The sequence below is a fragment of the Felis catus genome, chromosome F2 (genome assembly GCF_018350175.1).
Source record: "Felis catus isolate Fca126 chromosome F2, F.catus_Fca126_mat1.0, whole genome shotgun sequence".
Classification (NCBI taxonomy): Eukaryota; Metazoa; Chordata; class Mammalia; order Carnivora; family Felidae; genus Felis; species Felis catus.
This window is the reverse complement of record NC_058385.1, coordinates 35,678,364-35,694,899: the sequence shown is the minus strand read 5'-3', so window position 1 is coordinate 35,694,899 and position 16,536 is coordinate 35,678,364. Positions and strand designations below refer to the sequence as shown.

General features: G+C 35.3%; 1 protein-coding gene across 3 annotated transcripts in view; it reads left to right on the top strand.

Annotated features, from left to right (window-relative positions):
* The window catches only part of MMP16 (matrix metallopeptidase 16), a 314,166-nt gene that overhangs the window by 159,245 nt on the left and 138,385 nt on the right, over positions 1-16,536 (top strand). For all 3 annotated transcript variants that reach the window (XM_019822867.3, XM_019822866.2, XM_003999956.5), the window contains exon 4: positions 7,500-7,804. In XM_019822867.3, coding sequence (XP_019678426.1) covers positions 7,500-7,804 — 305 coding nt within the window. The remainder of the gene's footprint in view (positions 1-7,499; positions 7,805-16,536) is intronic.

Here is a 16,536-nt window from a genome sequence, read left to right as displayed (position 1 = left end):
CAAAGCAGTGATGATGCCAATTTTTCTCTTTGCTTTGCTGGCCAACCTTTACCTGATGTATCCTTTTTCTCTTTGGTTCACCACATTTCCAGCTGCTTCTTGGCAAATTAAAGTACACCTTTAAAAAGGAAATCAAAATGCTAAGAGATCTTGAAAACAGGCTGCATGAGAAAGAGCTCAATATTAGAGCCAAGGATTCTCAACATGATGGAAAAAATTATTTAAAGGAGAAAATTCCAGTTATTTTCAAATACTTAAAGGCTTTCGGAAGAACCTAATATTTTGAGCTGTTGGAAAATTAAATCATTCATCCTAAGTCTTCATCATCAGAAGCATATAAACCAAACAACTTATTCACTTGTCAGGGAAATTCGAGACCGTTTGTGGAATGGTTGGAAAGTTAGATTATATAACTTTAAATCTCTTCCTATCTTTAAAATGTGGAATTGGAAACAGCCTTCTATAATTACTCCACTTAAAGGGAATGTCTAGGCTCCCAGGCTTTCCACTTTAATGACCTCAGTGCAGGATACCTAGAAATGGGAACTTCTGAGATCGTACCAGAAGATCACATAAGTATTCTTAGAGGTCTATGTAACTTTGGCCGATGCATAATTTACATGCTGGTAATAATTGTTGTATAAATACTGGTGGCCATTCATGTCTTCCTTACATCTTTATGATCAATTTTCTTTTGGCACATTTTGCTGCTTGGGTAATTAAGTGTTGTTCATTCAATAAGTGGTTATTGAACAGCATTATGTGACAGCACTGGCAATAGATGAGTTAAGTAAGACCCCCGCTCTCATGGAACACATAGTTGAATGTGGGAGACAAGTATTTAAGTGAATAATTGCAAAATAGTATGTTTTATGTGACATCAAGACCTTACAGCATTTATCACATCAGAGACCATATCCATGTTATGCTCCCCAGAACCTAGAGTGGCTGCTGTGTATAATGCTCTCATTACATAGTTGTTGAATAAATTAATGAATTGTGTGTTTTATTCAAAACAATAATAGGAATTTAATGAATAACCTTATTTTTTATCAATATAGCTTTATTTCCCAAGTTTATTGAATATGGTATAATATATGCTTAGCCTAAATTATTTTTCTTTATAAAATCTAAACTCCAAAATAATATTTTATGTAGTAAGTGTCCCAGGAGTAGGTACTTAAACTGCCAGATCCAGCTGTTTTTTAAATTGTGTTATATTAACAAGGATTCATAATAATTAATGTGATATTATTATGTTATATTAATTAGTATTGACTCTCTTTGTATTTTCTCCTTTAGTTAACCTTGATTTTACATAAATGTTTTTGTGACTCCTGAAGTTACACACTGGAAGTTATTGTTTTACTTTAATAATATATGCAGAGAAAAGAAACCTAAAAGTTTTCAGCAATAATCAGTTCCTCCCCAGAAACATTTGTCATTATTCTCTTTAAACCCAATGAGGTCACTGAATTTGATGATGCTCTTGACTTCATGGAGAATTCAGGTTGTGTGTCTAGAGGATACATGACAGGCTGTGTAACAGACACTATTTAATAAAACCCGAAGTAATACATACTTTAGTCTGCCTTGCCTGAGAAACTAGCGTCTTGGGAAATAGCAAAATATTTAATGTAAGCTGTTCTAGAGGGAGAGACTCCATATTCAGTCTCTATTCTCTAACCATTTCTTCTACTTAAAGTAAAGCTGCATCAAGATACAAATATTATATGAATGAAAGTAAATTAGTCTATTTAGTTCTCTCTTGATAGAATATCATAATACATTCTGGATGTGGATCTGACAGTAATTTAACTATGTCAATTATGTTGATTATTTTTACTGTTATACACCTAGCAAGTGTCTACTTTCTCAGTTACAATACATTCCATTTAGTTGCTAATCATTTTTCGTAAAATGTTAGTATGCTTTTCTGACCAACTAATTTTTGTCTGTTGAATTGACTAAAGGCTATTTAACTTTGTCCATATAAAAATAATTTTGACATAAGTACACACACACACACACACACACACACACAACTTCTGTAACTTAACTAGATGCTGAAGTATTCAGTTTTATTTATTTCAAAATTAGAGATAAAACATTACCCTAACTTTGAAAAAGGTTTATCACTCTCAAAATTTAAAGGGGAAATAATTACTAATATGTAGAGTTGTTATTAATTAAATTGGTATGGATCCAGTGATGTTAAAACTAGAGAATCCTTGAGGAGCCTGTGGGTGGCTCAGTCAGTTAAGCACTGACTTCGGCTCAGGTCAGGATCTTATGGTCGGTGAGTTCGAGCCCTGCATAAAGCTCTGTGCTGACAGCTCAGAGCCTGGAACCTGTTTCGGATTCTGTGTCTCACTCTCTCTCTCTGCCCCTCCCCCATTCATGCTTTGTCTTTCTCAGTCTCAAAAATAAATAAACGTTAAAAAAAAAAACTAGATAATCCTGACTTTTCATGGTAATCTTTAGGCACTGGGTAATATTTACTGTGCCACTCAAGTAACTAATTACAGAGTTTACTTCATTTGAAAGGCAAAAAACCTTTCGCAAGGGCTTTGTTTCACATTTCTTATAACATCTATTCAAAAGAACAAATGTTTTATATTTTTAAAGTTTACATTTATCTATTTTATAGAACTAATGAAGCAAAATAATTCCTACAGTGTCATCAATAAAGAAAACAGACATATATTTTTCAGTAGGGTTTTGTTAGTAAAGACCTCATTTTCTCGAAATTTGCTATTTCTCTGAATATCAAATTCTCACACTTTTAAAAAAATTATCCTAAAGGAAATATAGTGAACTTAACATCTGACTTATCATTGTAAGATTTATGTTTCTATTGAGAAATATAAGGCAGAGTACAAGTTTCTTTTAATACACAATACAAATAGCAAAATATATAGGTTTTTTTCTTATATTAGAGATAAAATAATGCTCTAACTTTGGAAAAGATTTATTACTCTATGAAAACACTGAAGGGAAATACTCCATGATTAGTATGTAGAATTGTTATTAAATGAATTGGCATGGATTCAGTGCAGTGAAAGCTAGGGAATCCCGACTTGACACAGTTATCTTATAAGTCAATTGACATGTTTCACTACCATTTGTTCTGATGAATAAAGAGGTCAAAAAATGCCCATTTGATCAGTTTTATTACAGGATTTTATAAGGCATGGTCATTAAAGATAAAATTTATTAATTTTTTTAGGTAAAAGTTTCAAAATTTAGCAACATGAAAGTTTAAAAGAATGAGTGAAATGGCATAATGAAAAAAACTGATAAAGCCTTCCAAAAAATGATATCAGTTGTCTTATTAGAATGAAAAATATGTTCGGGGCGCCTGGGTGGCTCAGACGGTTAAGTCTCTGACTTGAGATCAGGTCGTGAGTTCACAGTTCCCGAGTTGGAGCTCCACATTGGGCCCTGTTTTGATAGTGCAGAGACTGCTTGGGATTCTCTCTCTTCCTCTGTCTCTGCCCCTCCCTGACTTGTGCACACACACACACACACACTCTCTCTCTCTCTCTCTCTCTCTTTCTCTCTCTCAAAATAAATATTTAAAAAGACCAAAAAAACAAAAAAGTATGTTCATTTTTTTTAATTTTTTTTTCAACGTTTATTTATTTTTGGGACAGAGAGAGAGCATGAACGGGGGAGGGGCAGAGAGAGAGGGAGACACAGAATAGGAAACAGGCTCCAGGCTCCGGGCCATCAGCCCAGAGCCTGACGCGGGGCTCGAACTCACGGACCGCGAGATCGTGACCTGGCTGAGGTCGGACACTTAACCGACTGCGCCACCCAGGCGCCCCAAAAGTATGTTCATTATAACTATTCTATTCACAGAAAAGCAAAGTAAAAACATTTTAAAATTAAATTAGCTTTATTAAGTTTTTCAAGCATAACCTTCATTTTATAGCATTTTTTGTTTTGCAAATATATATCTTAATAATTTTGAGCATCGTTAGAACTACTAAGAATGACAGTCTTATTATTGTTGATATCATATATCTCTGTGTTCATTATTATTTCAATTATTAGGAAGTACAGACTACATCTCAATGGCATAAAAATTCCAAAAATTTTTCTTTTGTTTGTGCATTGTTCAGAACTCTAACTTTGAAGTGCACTCATGTGTCTTGTATTTGTTAGTGGCATCACAAATATTGTGGTTCAGTATATTTTGGACGCCAATCAGGGCATAGCTTTGAAAAACACAGTGATGTGTTTACAAATCCAAATGACACTTCACATTTATTATTCTTTACTATGTCGCTTCATTTTTCTCAGAACCATTATGTACTTATATACATATCATACTAATGATTTTTTTCTTTTTTAAAACAAAATAATTTCTTCATTACACGCTGAATAAAACACCAATTCCCACTAACAGTACTCTCAGAACTTTCACTGAAATAGTGTAATTCTTCCTATCTCCATGACTACCATTCTAGTACAATGTTCTGTATTCCTTTGCTTGAACTTCTGAAATGTTGCCTTGCTTCCATTCTTGTCTTCTTATCCATTTTTCATTAGACATAGTGGTCTTTGTAAACTAGAATAATACCAGGATACTTCTCTGCTTCTCCTTTCACAGAATATAACCCACTTCCTGCCAGTTTTCTTTCATCTCATACCACTGTCGTGAGTGTTCATTTTACGCCAATTCACAGAGCACTCCCGTTCTTTGAACTGGCCAAGTGTGTGGGGGCTGCTCACTATTCCTTGTGGCTGGAAACTGTGTGCTCGCTAAGCAAGTCATTGAATTCGCATTTATTATCTACTGACCTGACCTCACCTCCTAAACCTTCACTTGCTACCATCTGTAATTATCTTTTTGATGTTGTTGGGGTTTTTTTGTTTGTTTATCTCTTATCACTGAAGCAGACTCTTTTTCAAAGCTGTATCTCTGGCACATAGAACAGTAGCCATATATGTAGTGTGTTCTTTCAAAGAATGTGTCGTAAAAAGACTTCCCCACTAATGAGGGTCTTCTGAGACCCTGTAGGTTGGGAATAAGATAGAAGACTACTAGGAAAATTAACTTAGATAAAATTCAGAGTTACAACATTAATCTGAACGTTCTTCAGCCATCAGGCAGGAAATTTAGAGACTAACAAGCCAGACAGAAGCAGCACCACATATCTTAATCTAGAAATTTACCCTTTCTCAAAATGGAGTTCAGATCATCACACTGAAGGGATGTAAAGTTAAAACAAACAAGTAAGGCAACAACAAAATACTGTATAACATTCTCCCTGAACAGGCTTGAATTGTTTTATTCTATCCGGCCTGTGGTTCAGTTCAGAAAACATGGCGTCTTGCTTGGCACCTCCTTTTCTTTCACGGCCTGTGTCCAGCCATCAGTGTATCTTGGAATGCGTGTCCTCAAAATTTGTCCCAGATCCATCTACTTCTCAGAATCTCCACCGGCAATCCCCTGGCCTCCACTTTCACCTCCATCTTTCACCTGAAGTTTTGCAGGAGTTTCCAGCGGGTCTCCCTGCTTCAACTCTTGCTCTGTTTCAATAGATTTTTGACAACGATGCTGAATCATTTCCTTAAAAAAGTGTAATTCAAATGTTACTTAGCTCATGATGTCCCACTTCTTCCCCTCTCACTTGGAGCAAAAACCAAACTCCTTACAGTGGCCCAAACCTTTGATCTTCTGGCCTCCTCTCTAGCTGTGGCCACCTCACCATTCAAGACAGTCTTGAAGCAAGACTGTCTCCAGCTTCAAGCCCTTCCACTTGTCATCTCCTGTCTGGAATGCTCTCTGGTCCCATTCCATTTCCACCTGGTTTGCTTCCTCATGTTTTTGTTTTTTGTTTTTTTTTTTAGTACAGTGAAATTTACCATCAAATAGTCAATGTAAATATGTATTAGAAAATAGTGAAAACCTTGTCTTAGATGTGAGGTCCAGCTTAGAATAGAAGACAGTGCATTCTTGAGCAGAATGTTTAAGTGGAAACACCAGCTCTGCCACTCTAAATTTTCTCTGAAGTTTTCTGAATCTTAGCTTCTTTCTTTGTAAAACAGGTATAAACACCCATCTCTTTGGGTTGCTCAGGGCGTTAAATCAGATACTGTGAAATGCTTGGCTGGCTCAGAGTAAATGCTCAGTTAATACCATTATTATTGTTTCAGCATGATACCTGCCTCCCATTTGTAATTATTGAGACATACCTACAAGTGGGCTAAAAATATAATCTGTATATTATTTTCCACCAGAAAGTATATCTTAATTTTTTTCTATGCTGCTAAATAGCCTTAAAGTAGAAAAAAATAACTTTGAGTCCTATGTATATTACGATATATAATAGAGACACCATAATTTTACTACTGCTATATCATTGTAAATGTTTAGCCTTCAGCTCTCTTTTATTACTGCATTGCAATAAACATTTACTTAAATATTATAGTCTCTTTTATGTATTAAGGTTTTTTTCACTTAAATATATGGACTCATGGATGTAAGATTGTTGATGGAAGTACCCATTTGTTATTAGACTCAAGAAAAGTAGACTAGATAATGTCCAAGTTACTGGGGTGCCTGGGTGTCTCAGTTGGTTAAGCATCCAGCTTCTGCTCAGGTCATGATCTAGTGGTCAGTGAGTTCGAGCCCCATGTCAGGCTCTGTGCTGATGGCTCAGAGCCTATAGTCTGCTTTGGATTCTGTCTCCCTCTCTCTCTGCCCCTCCCCAGATCATGCTCTGTTCTCTCTCTCAAAAATGAATAAACGTTAAAAAAATTAAAATAATGTCCAAGTTACTTCTTTAAATTAATATAATTGTTAAATATTTGTATTAAAACGCTATTCACTCACATTGCTTTTTATTTTTTATCATATCTAATTATTTTTTTTCAATATATGAAGTTTATTGTCAAATTGGTTTCCATACAACACCCAGTGCTTCACATTGCTTTTTATAATTAGAAAGAATTAATGTACTATAAGAAAACAATAGAAACTATAATAACCTTTCCTTTAAAAACTAAGAAATAACTTTGCATCTGCTGAATTGGTGTTTGTAGATAAAAAAATAACATAAGGACATTGTTTGGAAGTAACATGTGTGCACACCATGATGTGCCCTTAAAAGTAATGATAGCCAGAAAGAAATTGAATTTTTAATTTCAGCTTGAAACTGTTGCACCTGTTTGGTCATTTGGCAAAGCTGCCTTTCTGTTGTTCAGGAGGCAAAGTGACTGATTGATCTAATTACTCCCCCGTTAAGCATTCTGCAGAGAAGAACTTCTCACTGGTCGCTTTGGTGGATGAATACTATATTATTGAGAATTAAATGACTTCAGTGTGGTGAAATCTAGCTATAAAGACATGAGACATTGATTAATTTTTTTCTTATTTAATATGACTGTTTTTCTAGTATTTTACTCAACTGAATAGATTGAAATCTGTAATAAGTTGAACTATATATTAAAAAGCCATACTCATTATTCTCTTCTCTAAATTTCAGTATAAAGAACGTCACTCCAAAAGTTGGAGACCCTGAAACCCGGAAAGCTATTCGCCGTGCCTTTGATGTGTGGCAGAATGTGACTCCTCTGACATTTGAAGAAGTTCCTTACAGTGAATTAGAAAATGGCAAACGCGATGTGGATATAACCATCATTTTCGCCTCTGGTTTTCATGGAGACAGTTCTCCCTTTGATGGAGAGGGAGGGTTTTTGGCACATGCCTACTTCCCTGGACCAGGAATTGGGGGAGATACTCATTTTGACTCAGATGAGCCATGGACACTAGGAAATCCTAATCATGATGGTAAGTGCATGGCTTTTTTCATTGCAAATATTTCTCTTTTTATTTTTATTTATGGAATGCCCAAGTAATTGACTGATTTACAAACTTTTTTTTTAATGTTTATTTATTTTGAGAGAGTGTGCAAGCCAGGGGTGTGGGCGGAATGGTGGTGCAAAGAGAATCCAAAGTGGGAGGAGACCTATCAGCACAGACCTTGTCACCAGGCGTGATCTCAGGAACCGTGAGATAATGACCTGAGCTGAAATCGAGAGTCAGTAGCTTAACCAACTGAGCCACCCAGGTGCCCAATTTAACCAATGTTTAAGGTGTCAATTCTAAATTCATTTTTAAAAATATAAAACACTATGTGAGCCTTTTTAATAACATTTTAGAATAAGAATTTGTATGGGTCATTAGACAATGCTAGTTTTTCATATGGTCTGTTGCTTGGAGATTAGAACTTTACACTGTGTTCTGTAAACAGACTGAGTTTTTTTTTCTCTAAAATGTCACTTAACAGCTTAAGGAAACTCTGCTATTTTTTTCCCACACTTTAGTCCACTGTTTCCCCTGGAAACTTAACTTAATTGACATTTGTGGCATAGTTTCTGCCATTTTTTCTGTTATTCTCTTTTCTGTTTCACCTCTTGAGTTTGTAAAATGTTGCTTCTTGTCTTTCTATATCCGTATGTGGTCTCCCAATATGATATGACAACATAATTTATTATTTTTATATTATATCTTTACTTTTATCAAAACCACTTTTTGCAAATCTATTCCAACAAGTCTATCAGTTTTCTAATCTTTATAATTATTCTCATATGCAAAAATAAATTTAAAATAACTTGGTAACTAAAAGGAAAGCTACTTCAGATAAGAAGTCTGTGTTTCTTCCTAGACAATAATCCATACTTTAATTTTATGTTTCAAAAATATTCATATAATTATAGGATCCTAGATTTATAAGATTCATAAGCAGCCATGTCTTGGAATTCTTATAACCAAAACTTAAATGTTTTTCTTTCTCACAGTAGTAGAATGCTGTTGAAAATACAGCATGTAGGGGCACCTGGGTGGCTCAGTCAGTTGAGTGCCGACTTCGGCTTAGGTCATGATCTCATGGTTTGTGAGTTCGAGCCCCGCGTCAGGCTCTGTGGTGACAGCTCAGAGCCTGGAGCCTGCTTCAGGTCCTGTGTCTCCCTCTCCCTCTCTCTCTCTGCCCCTCCTCACCCCCCTCTCTCAAAAATAAAATAAAAAACATAAAAAATTTTAAAAAAGATACAGCATGCATTGTTTTAATGGCAGCTAATCAGCTAATAAAACTCTTAATTCCCTCTTGATGAGTTAAGCCCAGCCATCAAATTAAGCTTTGTTAGTTCACCAGAAAGTTTAGTTAGCTGGATTAGCATAGCAGCCTTGCATTTTGAGAACATGCAGGATTCAAACATATTATGGATAGCATGAGTTAAGGCGAGTTAAATTTACAATAGCATCAATTTTCAAAGAAAGAAAATATGATAAATAACTCTTCCTGTCTTACAAAAGAAAATAAAATATCTAGTGTTACACAAAGTGACCTTTGGCATTGTTTTTAATAGGTATATTGACTATATTAAATTATTACTTCATTTTTAAGAACTGATTTGGAGATGAATGGCAAGTTTGTTGGGAGATTTCACTATATAGTCATGGAATGAAAAGCCAAAAACGTTGAGGTTGAGCAGACCTGCATCTAATTCCTGGCTAACTGATCATTAGCTAAAGAAGCTTCTAACATTGTCGTATGCTTATTTTCACTCTGTATGTTGTATTGCAGGGCTGGGACATTGCAAGTAGAGGTGCTTTCTGTTCAGGCATGTTTAGTCTATACCTGAGCACCCAATAATAAAATATCTGTAATATGATAGTAGACCCACACTGGTTTGATACTTAAATCATTTAAAATTAAATATTTTTATCTTATTTTTATCAAAATCACACCGGCATTCTACTAGAGTAGTTCAGGCATCTTCCAGTCAATTGTTAATATACATGTTTGCAGTCCAGATGATTGAGAATAGCACTTATAATGGTAGAATTTTGCTGACAGAGGCAAAACTGCATTTGCTTCCAGGGAAAGACTTCTAAAATTATAAACAGAGAAAATTATATTTTATATCAATCATTATAATTCTAAGATTATATTTTATTTTGATAATAGATATAATTGCTAAGGCTACTTTGAATCTAGCTAGCTCTGAAGTCATGTTAATTTGGGGATGGTGCCTATCAAATGGCCTATTTTTCTCTTAAAATATTGAAATCCTCAAAAAGCTGCACAGATTTTTTAAATGCTTCCTCTGTTAGCTGGTATTTTTAAGCATCAACTAATACTTTTTGAAAATAAGCAACAAGCCCAAATCCTAGAAGATTCCATCCAAGGTGAATGGAACCAGAGAAATTAGGCTAAGAAAAATAAGTAAGGCAACAACCTCTTTGACCTAGGCCATAGCAACTTCTTACTTGACATGTCTCTGGAGGCAAGGGAAACAAAAGCAAAAATGAACTATTGGGACCTCACCAAGATAAAAAACTTCTGCACAGCAAATGAAAAAATCAAGAAGACTAAAAAGCAACCAACAGAATAGGAGAAATATTTGCAAATGACATATCTGATAAAGGGTTAGTATCCAAAATCTATGAAGAACTTACCACACTCAACGCCCAAAAAACAAATAATCTAGTGAAGAAAGGCAAAAGACATGAATAGACACTTTTCCAAAAAAGACATCCAGATGGCTAACAGACACATGAAATGATGCTCATCACTCATCAGGGAAATACAAATCAAAACCACAATAAGATACCACCTCACACCTGTCAGAATGGCTAACACAAACAACTCAGGCAACAACAGATGTTGGTGAGGATGCAGAGAAAGGGGAACACTTTGGCACTGCTGGTAGGGAATGCAAACTGGTATAGCCACTCTGGAGAACAGAACAATATGGAGGTTCCTCAAAAACTTAAAAACAGAACCTTCTCACAACACAGCAATTGCACTACTAGGTATTTATCCAAAGGATACAGGAGTGCTGATTCAAAGGGGCACATGCACCCCAATGTTTATAACAATGCTATCAACAGTAGCTAAATTATGGAAAGAGCCCAAATGTCCATCAATGGATGAACAGGTAAAGAAGATGTGGTGTCACACACATACACTAGAATATTACTTGGCGACCAAAAAAGAATGAAATCTTGCCATTTGCAACAACGTGGATGGAACTAGAGTGTATTATGCTAAGCAAAATAAGCCAAAGAAAGATGAATATATGATTTCACTCATGTGGAATTTAAGAAACAAAACATGAACATCGGATAAGGGAAGCAAAAATAAGATAAAAACAGAGAGGGAGGTAAACCATAAGAGATTCTTAAATACAAAGAAAAAACTGAGGGTTGCTGGCAGGGTGTTGGGAAGGGGGATGGGCTAAATGGGAATGGGCATTAAGGAGGCACTTGTTGGGATGAGTCCTGGGTGTTATATGTAAGTGATGAATCACTAAATTCTACTCCTGAAATCAGTATTACACTATATGTTAACTAACTGGGATTTAAATAAAAAATTAATTAAAAATAATAATAAAAAAAGAAAATAAGCAAAAAGCTTTACGAAAACATCTATAGGGACATTTGAGATAACGTAAGAAATGAGAATGTTTACTCTGATTTAAGTGTGATCATTGTTATGAATGCTTCTGTATTTTGCATGACTTAAGAGGTTTCCCAGGGAATATATATGTGGAAAGAATTGAAACAGAACATATGAGCTAAGGATGCAATCACATCAGTGGACTTTTGACTCAGATTATGTATTAATACATTTGATTGCCTCTTAATTTGTACTGCAGAAGTATAATATTTTTGTACCTAAGTATACTATTAAACAAAATGACTATTTGATATATAGTGTTTCATTTGGAAGAGAATATTTCTTTACTGGTCAAATAAATATTATTTTTCTTTTGAGTGAGCTTAAAGAAAATGACTACAAAATAATAGTGTTTCGGAATTCTAGGGGATTCGGGAGAAGTTGACTCTCTGTTCTAGATGTAATACCATACAGATTTACTGCTTAATTGAAATTCAGACTTTTAACCAGCAACAGCAGGACAGCTAGGGTAGTGTCGTGCTGAAGTATTGATCATTTATCAAAAGAACAGCCTCTAGCTTTGCTGTGGTACTGGTGAATGTGGGGAGAATTAATGCATTTGTACGTCCCAGATCCTGTCTGTTAGATGATTTTTTTGTATCGCATATATACAAGGCCCAATTCTGACATCTTCATTGATAAACTTTTTCTTTTCTTTACTCTATCCCTCAAATGCCCCCAAGCTTACTTAACTGAAAAATTGTCTTTCTTTCCTATTCACAGTTCTTAAGCACCTAGAAAACAGAGCAGCTTGATAATTTAGCAAAAATGCAAATGAAAGAGTCTCTTGATAAGTACCCAGCTCATTTTCCTCAGCATATTGCTCAGCTAATGAAGGCAATTTGAATTCTGTCTACCTCAAAAGAGATAAACAGTGTCTTAGGCTGCCAGTAACCTTTAATTCATTGTTATCCACTTTCCTATCAATTTGCTTATAGTCACGATGCCTTTCAAAAACTCAAGCTAAAGCCCATTAAGTAAATTACACAATAATTATAAATAAATAAATAAATAAATAAATAAATAAATAAATAAAATGCCCCACACATACCCCTACCTAATAAAAATAATGCTGCTTTTACCCCCATGGAGTGGATAAGCAAAATATGTGCATAGCAATTCTAAGTAGAAAATGTTACTAAAATGATAATGGTTTTTGAAAAGTATACATTGGCTGAGTATGAAATTTAACTCTAGCAAAATGTTAAGATTCATTTTGAGCATCATTATCATATTATTTCCTTGACTATGGTATAAAGCTTGAACAGCACTATCAATGTAAACACAAACTTATCACAAAGATTCTAATTAGACAAATATGTACCACAGTAAGCAAAAAGGTTACCTATTAAAATGTTATCTAAAACTACAACAGAAAAATATCTAGAAGTAAGTCTTATTATACTATATAGTTGCAAGTCTATTAACAAGAAAAATGCATTGCAGTGCTGCTGTTTGTTGTCAAAAAAGTTACTGCCTTAAAGTGAGAAGATATCAGGACTTGCTCAGGGCTGTCGTGGTAAAATATGATTTCTGGATGTCTGTGAGGGTGTTTCTGGAAAAGATTAGCATTTGATTCAGTAAACTGAGTAAAGATCTTCCCTTACCAACAGCCAATCCACTGGGGGCCAGAATAGAAAGAAAGAAAAAGGAAGGAGGAGTTTTGTCTCTCTTCTTGAGCTGGGACATACCTCTTTTCCTGCACTCAGACACTGGAACTCCTGGTCCTTGGGCTTTCAGTCTCTGACTGAATTATACCATTGGTTTTCCAGGTTCTCCAGTTTGCAGATGGCAAGAGCAAATTCTCGGCTTCCATAACCTTTTGAGCTAACTCCTGTAACAAATCCCCTCTAATATACCTGTATATATCCTATTGGTTCTGTTTCCCTGGAGAATCCTGACTAATATAACCATTAAATGTGATACAGTCACATTCCACATGTAAGCCAGCTCATTCTTTGAGTAAATCTGGTTTAAGTTAAAAGTCTTCATGATATGATGCCAAAGTCAATGGACTTGATTTATGTCGACGAGGCAGAGTTAACTTTCTGTGTGAGATATTTTGTCATCGGTGTACTAGAGGAGCATTGGTGCCAACAGGTAAACGTAGGCCTTAACCAGCTGCCTACCACCTCCCAACATTGTCTGCTCATTTCGAAGCTGTAACGGCTATATAATATTTTTCAGATGCTTACGGGGTTTTGACTTTTTGATCTTTGAGGACAGGAAAAGTTGGATTTTGCAAAACAGATATTTACCAAGAGGACTGAAGTGAAGTCTGTGGGAGTATTGTCCAGATCAGTCTGTCCTGTGCTTTGTGAAGATAAGGGAAGGACTTGATATGACTGGGCAGTCAAGGATCTTAATCAATCTTTAAACCCAGAGTACTTATTGAGATTTTAAATCTAAAGATATTAGCCCTCTACCAAATCGTTCTTACCTTACCATGTTTTACCAAAAGTTGGAAGCTCTCTCAAACTAATTTACCTTTCAAAACTATAATAAAATATTTTTGTTTGTTTTTAAAAACATGACTTCTTTCCTTCCTGACTTCCATCCTGGAATAAACTTAATTTCACTGAGTTTATTTTATTTCAGTACACTGGTGACTTTAATAGTCTTGAGTTTTTCAAAATCTCTGTTACATAGCTTCACATCATTGCTATGTACTATCTATTTATGTGTTAGATCCTGTGTACAGTTAGAAAAAACAGATGAATTAGTGTCCTCATACTCAAAACATTATTTCATTATATCAGTTTTAATGAAGTATATAGATGGATCATGGACATTAAAATATATATAATAAAGAACTCTTAATAAATGAAACAGATAAAACCAGACCTTTCTTTTTTTTTTTAATTTTTTTTTCAACGTTTATTTATTTTTGGGACAGAGACAGAGCATGAATGGGGGAGGGGCAGAGAGAGAGGGAGACACAGAATCGGAAACAGGCTCCAGGCTCTGAGCCATCAGCCCAGAGCCTGACGCGGGGCTCGAACTCACGGACCGCGAGATCTTGACCTGGCTGAAGTCGGACGCTTAACCGACTGCGCCACCCAGGCGCCCCAAAACCAGACCTTTCAATGGCTTAACACAACAGAATTTTATTTCTTGCTCATGTCGTGGAGCAGATGGACTATCCACTCACTCAGTCAGAGACCCAGAATAATAGAGGCTTGGCCATAATCAATACGTGATTTCCGAAGTTGCCTTAGGCTTTAACCGCCAGACGGTAGCTGGGAGAACTGGGATAGATTGGCTCATGGAGTGATGTTATGTGCCAGACCTGCAAGTGGTAAAGAACATTTCTGACAACTTCCACTAACTAGAGTTGGATTCCACGGCCACACCTACTCACAAAAAAGGCTGGATGAAGGTGATGGATTTGATGAGCAACTAGTCAGTGTCTGCCACACCAGTGTGTTAGGAGGTAAAAACAATACTAGTTTGACATTAGGTACACTCTGCATCTGTGAATAAGTTGCTTAACTGTAATTTGCCTTAATATAGATTTTGACCTATTGACCACTATTTAGCTTCTATTATTCCTCTCCTCATATACTATTTGTAGGAATTTTCGTTGTAATTTATCTTGATATAGGTTATTTATCCTTTACCCTAGGTGGTCATCAACAAGGCAAAATAGGGTAGAAATTTCAAATGTACCCCTGAGTTTATCAGTATAAAAAAGCTAATGTCTTTGAGTGTTTAAGAAAATCTGATTGAAATTAATAATTTTATACTTTTTTATTGATTAAGTTATTAAGATTAGTAATTAATTCATACTTTAGTTTTGTGCAGAGATTTTTTGTGGAATTACAACCATACTATTACAAAACCTGGCATAGCGCCATTTTAATTTCCTTACAGTTTAAGCACAACAAAACTATCCACTACTTAGTCTCACATTTTAATTTATAACTTGCTTCTTCATTTGAAATCAAATGTTGCCACAACTCACCTCCTCCCCAGTGTATTGACTGCATATCAAGGCAGCAGCAGAAATAGCTGTTGGTGCAATCCACACTGGAAATTGTAGTTTGCCATTGATTTAATGCATCAGAGAACAAGACCACCTTGGGCTTTGAGGGAGATTACACCTCTCTCAGGCAAGGCTATACTAGATGTGTGTGTACTAAAAAATGGAGATTGACCTAAGATCATGGGAAATCAAGAACCTAAGAAAATATGGAAATCAAGAGGTAATTAAAAGACTCTCTGCTGGTTTATCATCAGTCACTCACAATATCATAAAGCCAAATTTAATTGAGTGACTAGTATGTCTCAGATACTATTTTAAATTCATTGTGTGTACTTAACTCATTTAGTCCTCACAACAAACTTATAAAATAGATAGTGGAATTACTTCCATTTTGCAAGAAAATTGAGGCACAGAAAGTTTGGTGACTGGTCCAAGATTCCCCACGTGGTAACAACAAAATGAAACCACTAAAGAGATACTAAAGAACCAAGGAAAGGGAGTATCTACTTGAAGACTCAGGAGAAAAGCCTATCACTGAAAATATTTTATGAAGTGAACAAAAAAAAACAGTATTGGAAACAACTCCGAATACCCATAAGGTCTCATGGAACAGGAAAAGAAACCTATTATTACTGTAAAAACTGAATCTGTCATGTGGAAGGAAATCGTGGTAAGCATTTTCAGAAAAACACGATAAAATAAAATGATGTGAAATACAAGGATAGATCTAGAAGACCTGGTAGATAGCTCCAGCTTAAGAATTATAGATTCTCCTAAAGGGGAGAAGAGTGGGAAATTAAAGCAAATGAAATATGCAAGCACATATTAGCAAAAATGTCATATTCTAAAATAAGAGAGTGTGCAATTCAAAAAGAGTCATTGCATTCATTGCAAAATTTACAAAAACAAATCCATAAATAAATCCATCCTGCAAGTAAATGAAAAGTTTCCATTAACCATGACACTGTCTATCTCGTTTGAGGTGAAGATTTCAAAAATTACATGGAGAAGTTCTGTATACATTAATGGCATCATCTCTGGCCTCTGTCCATAAATGTCAGTAAGGAACCCCAA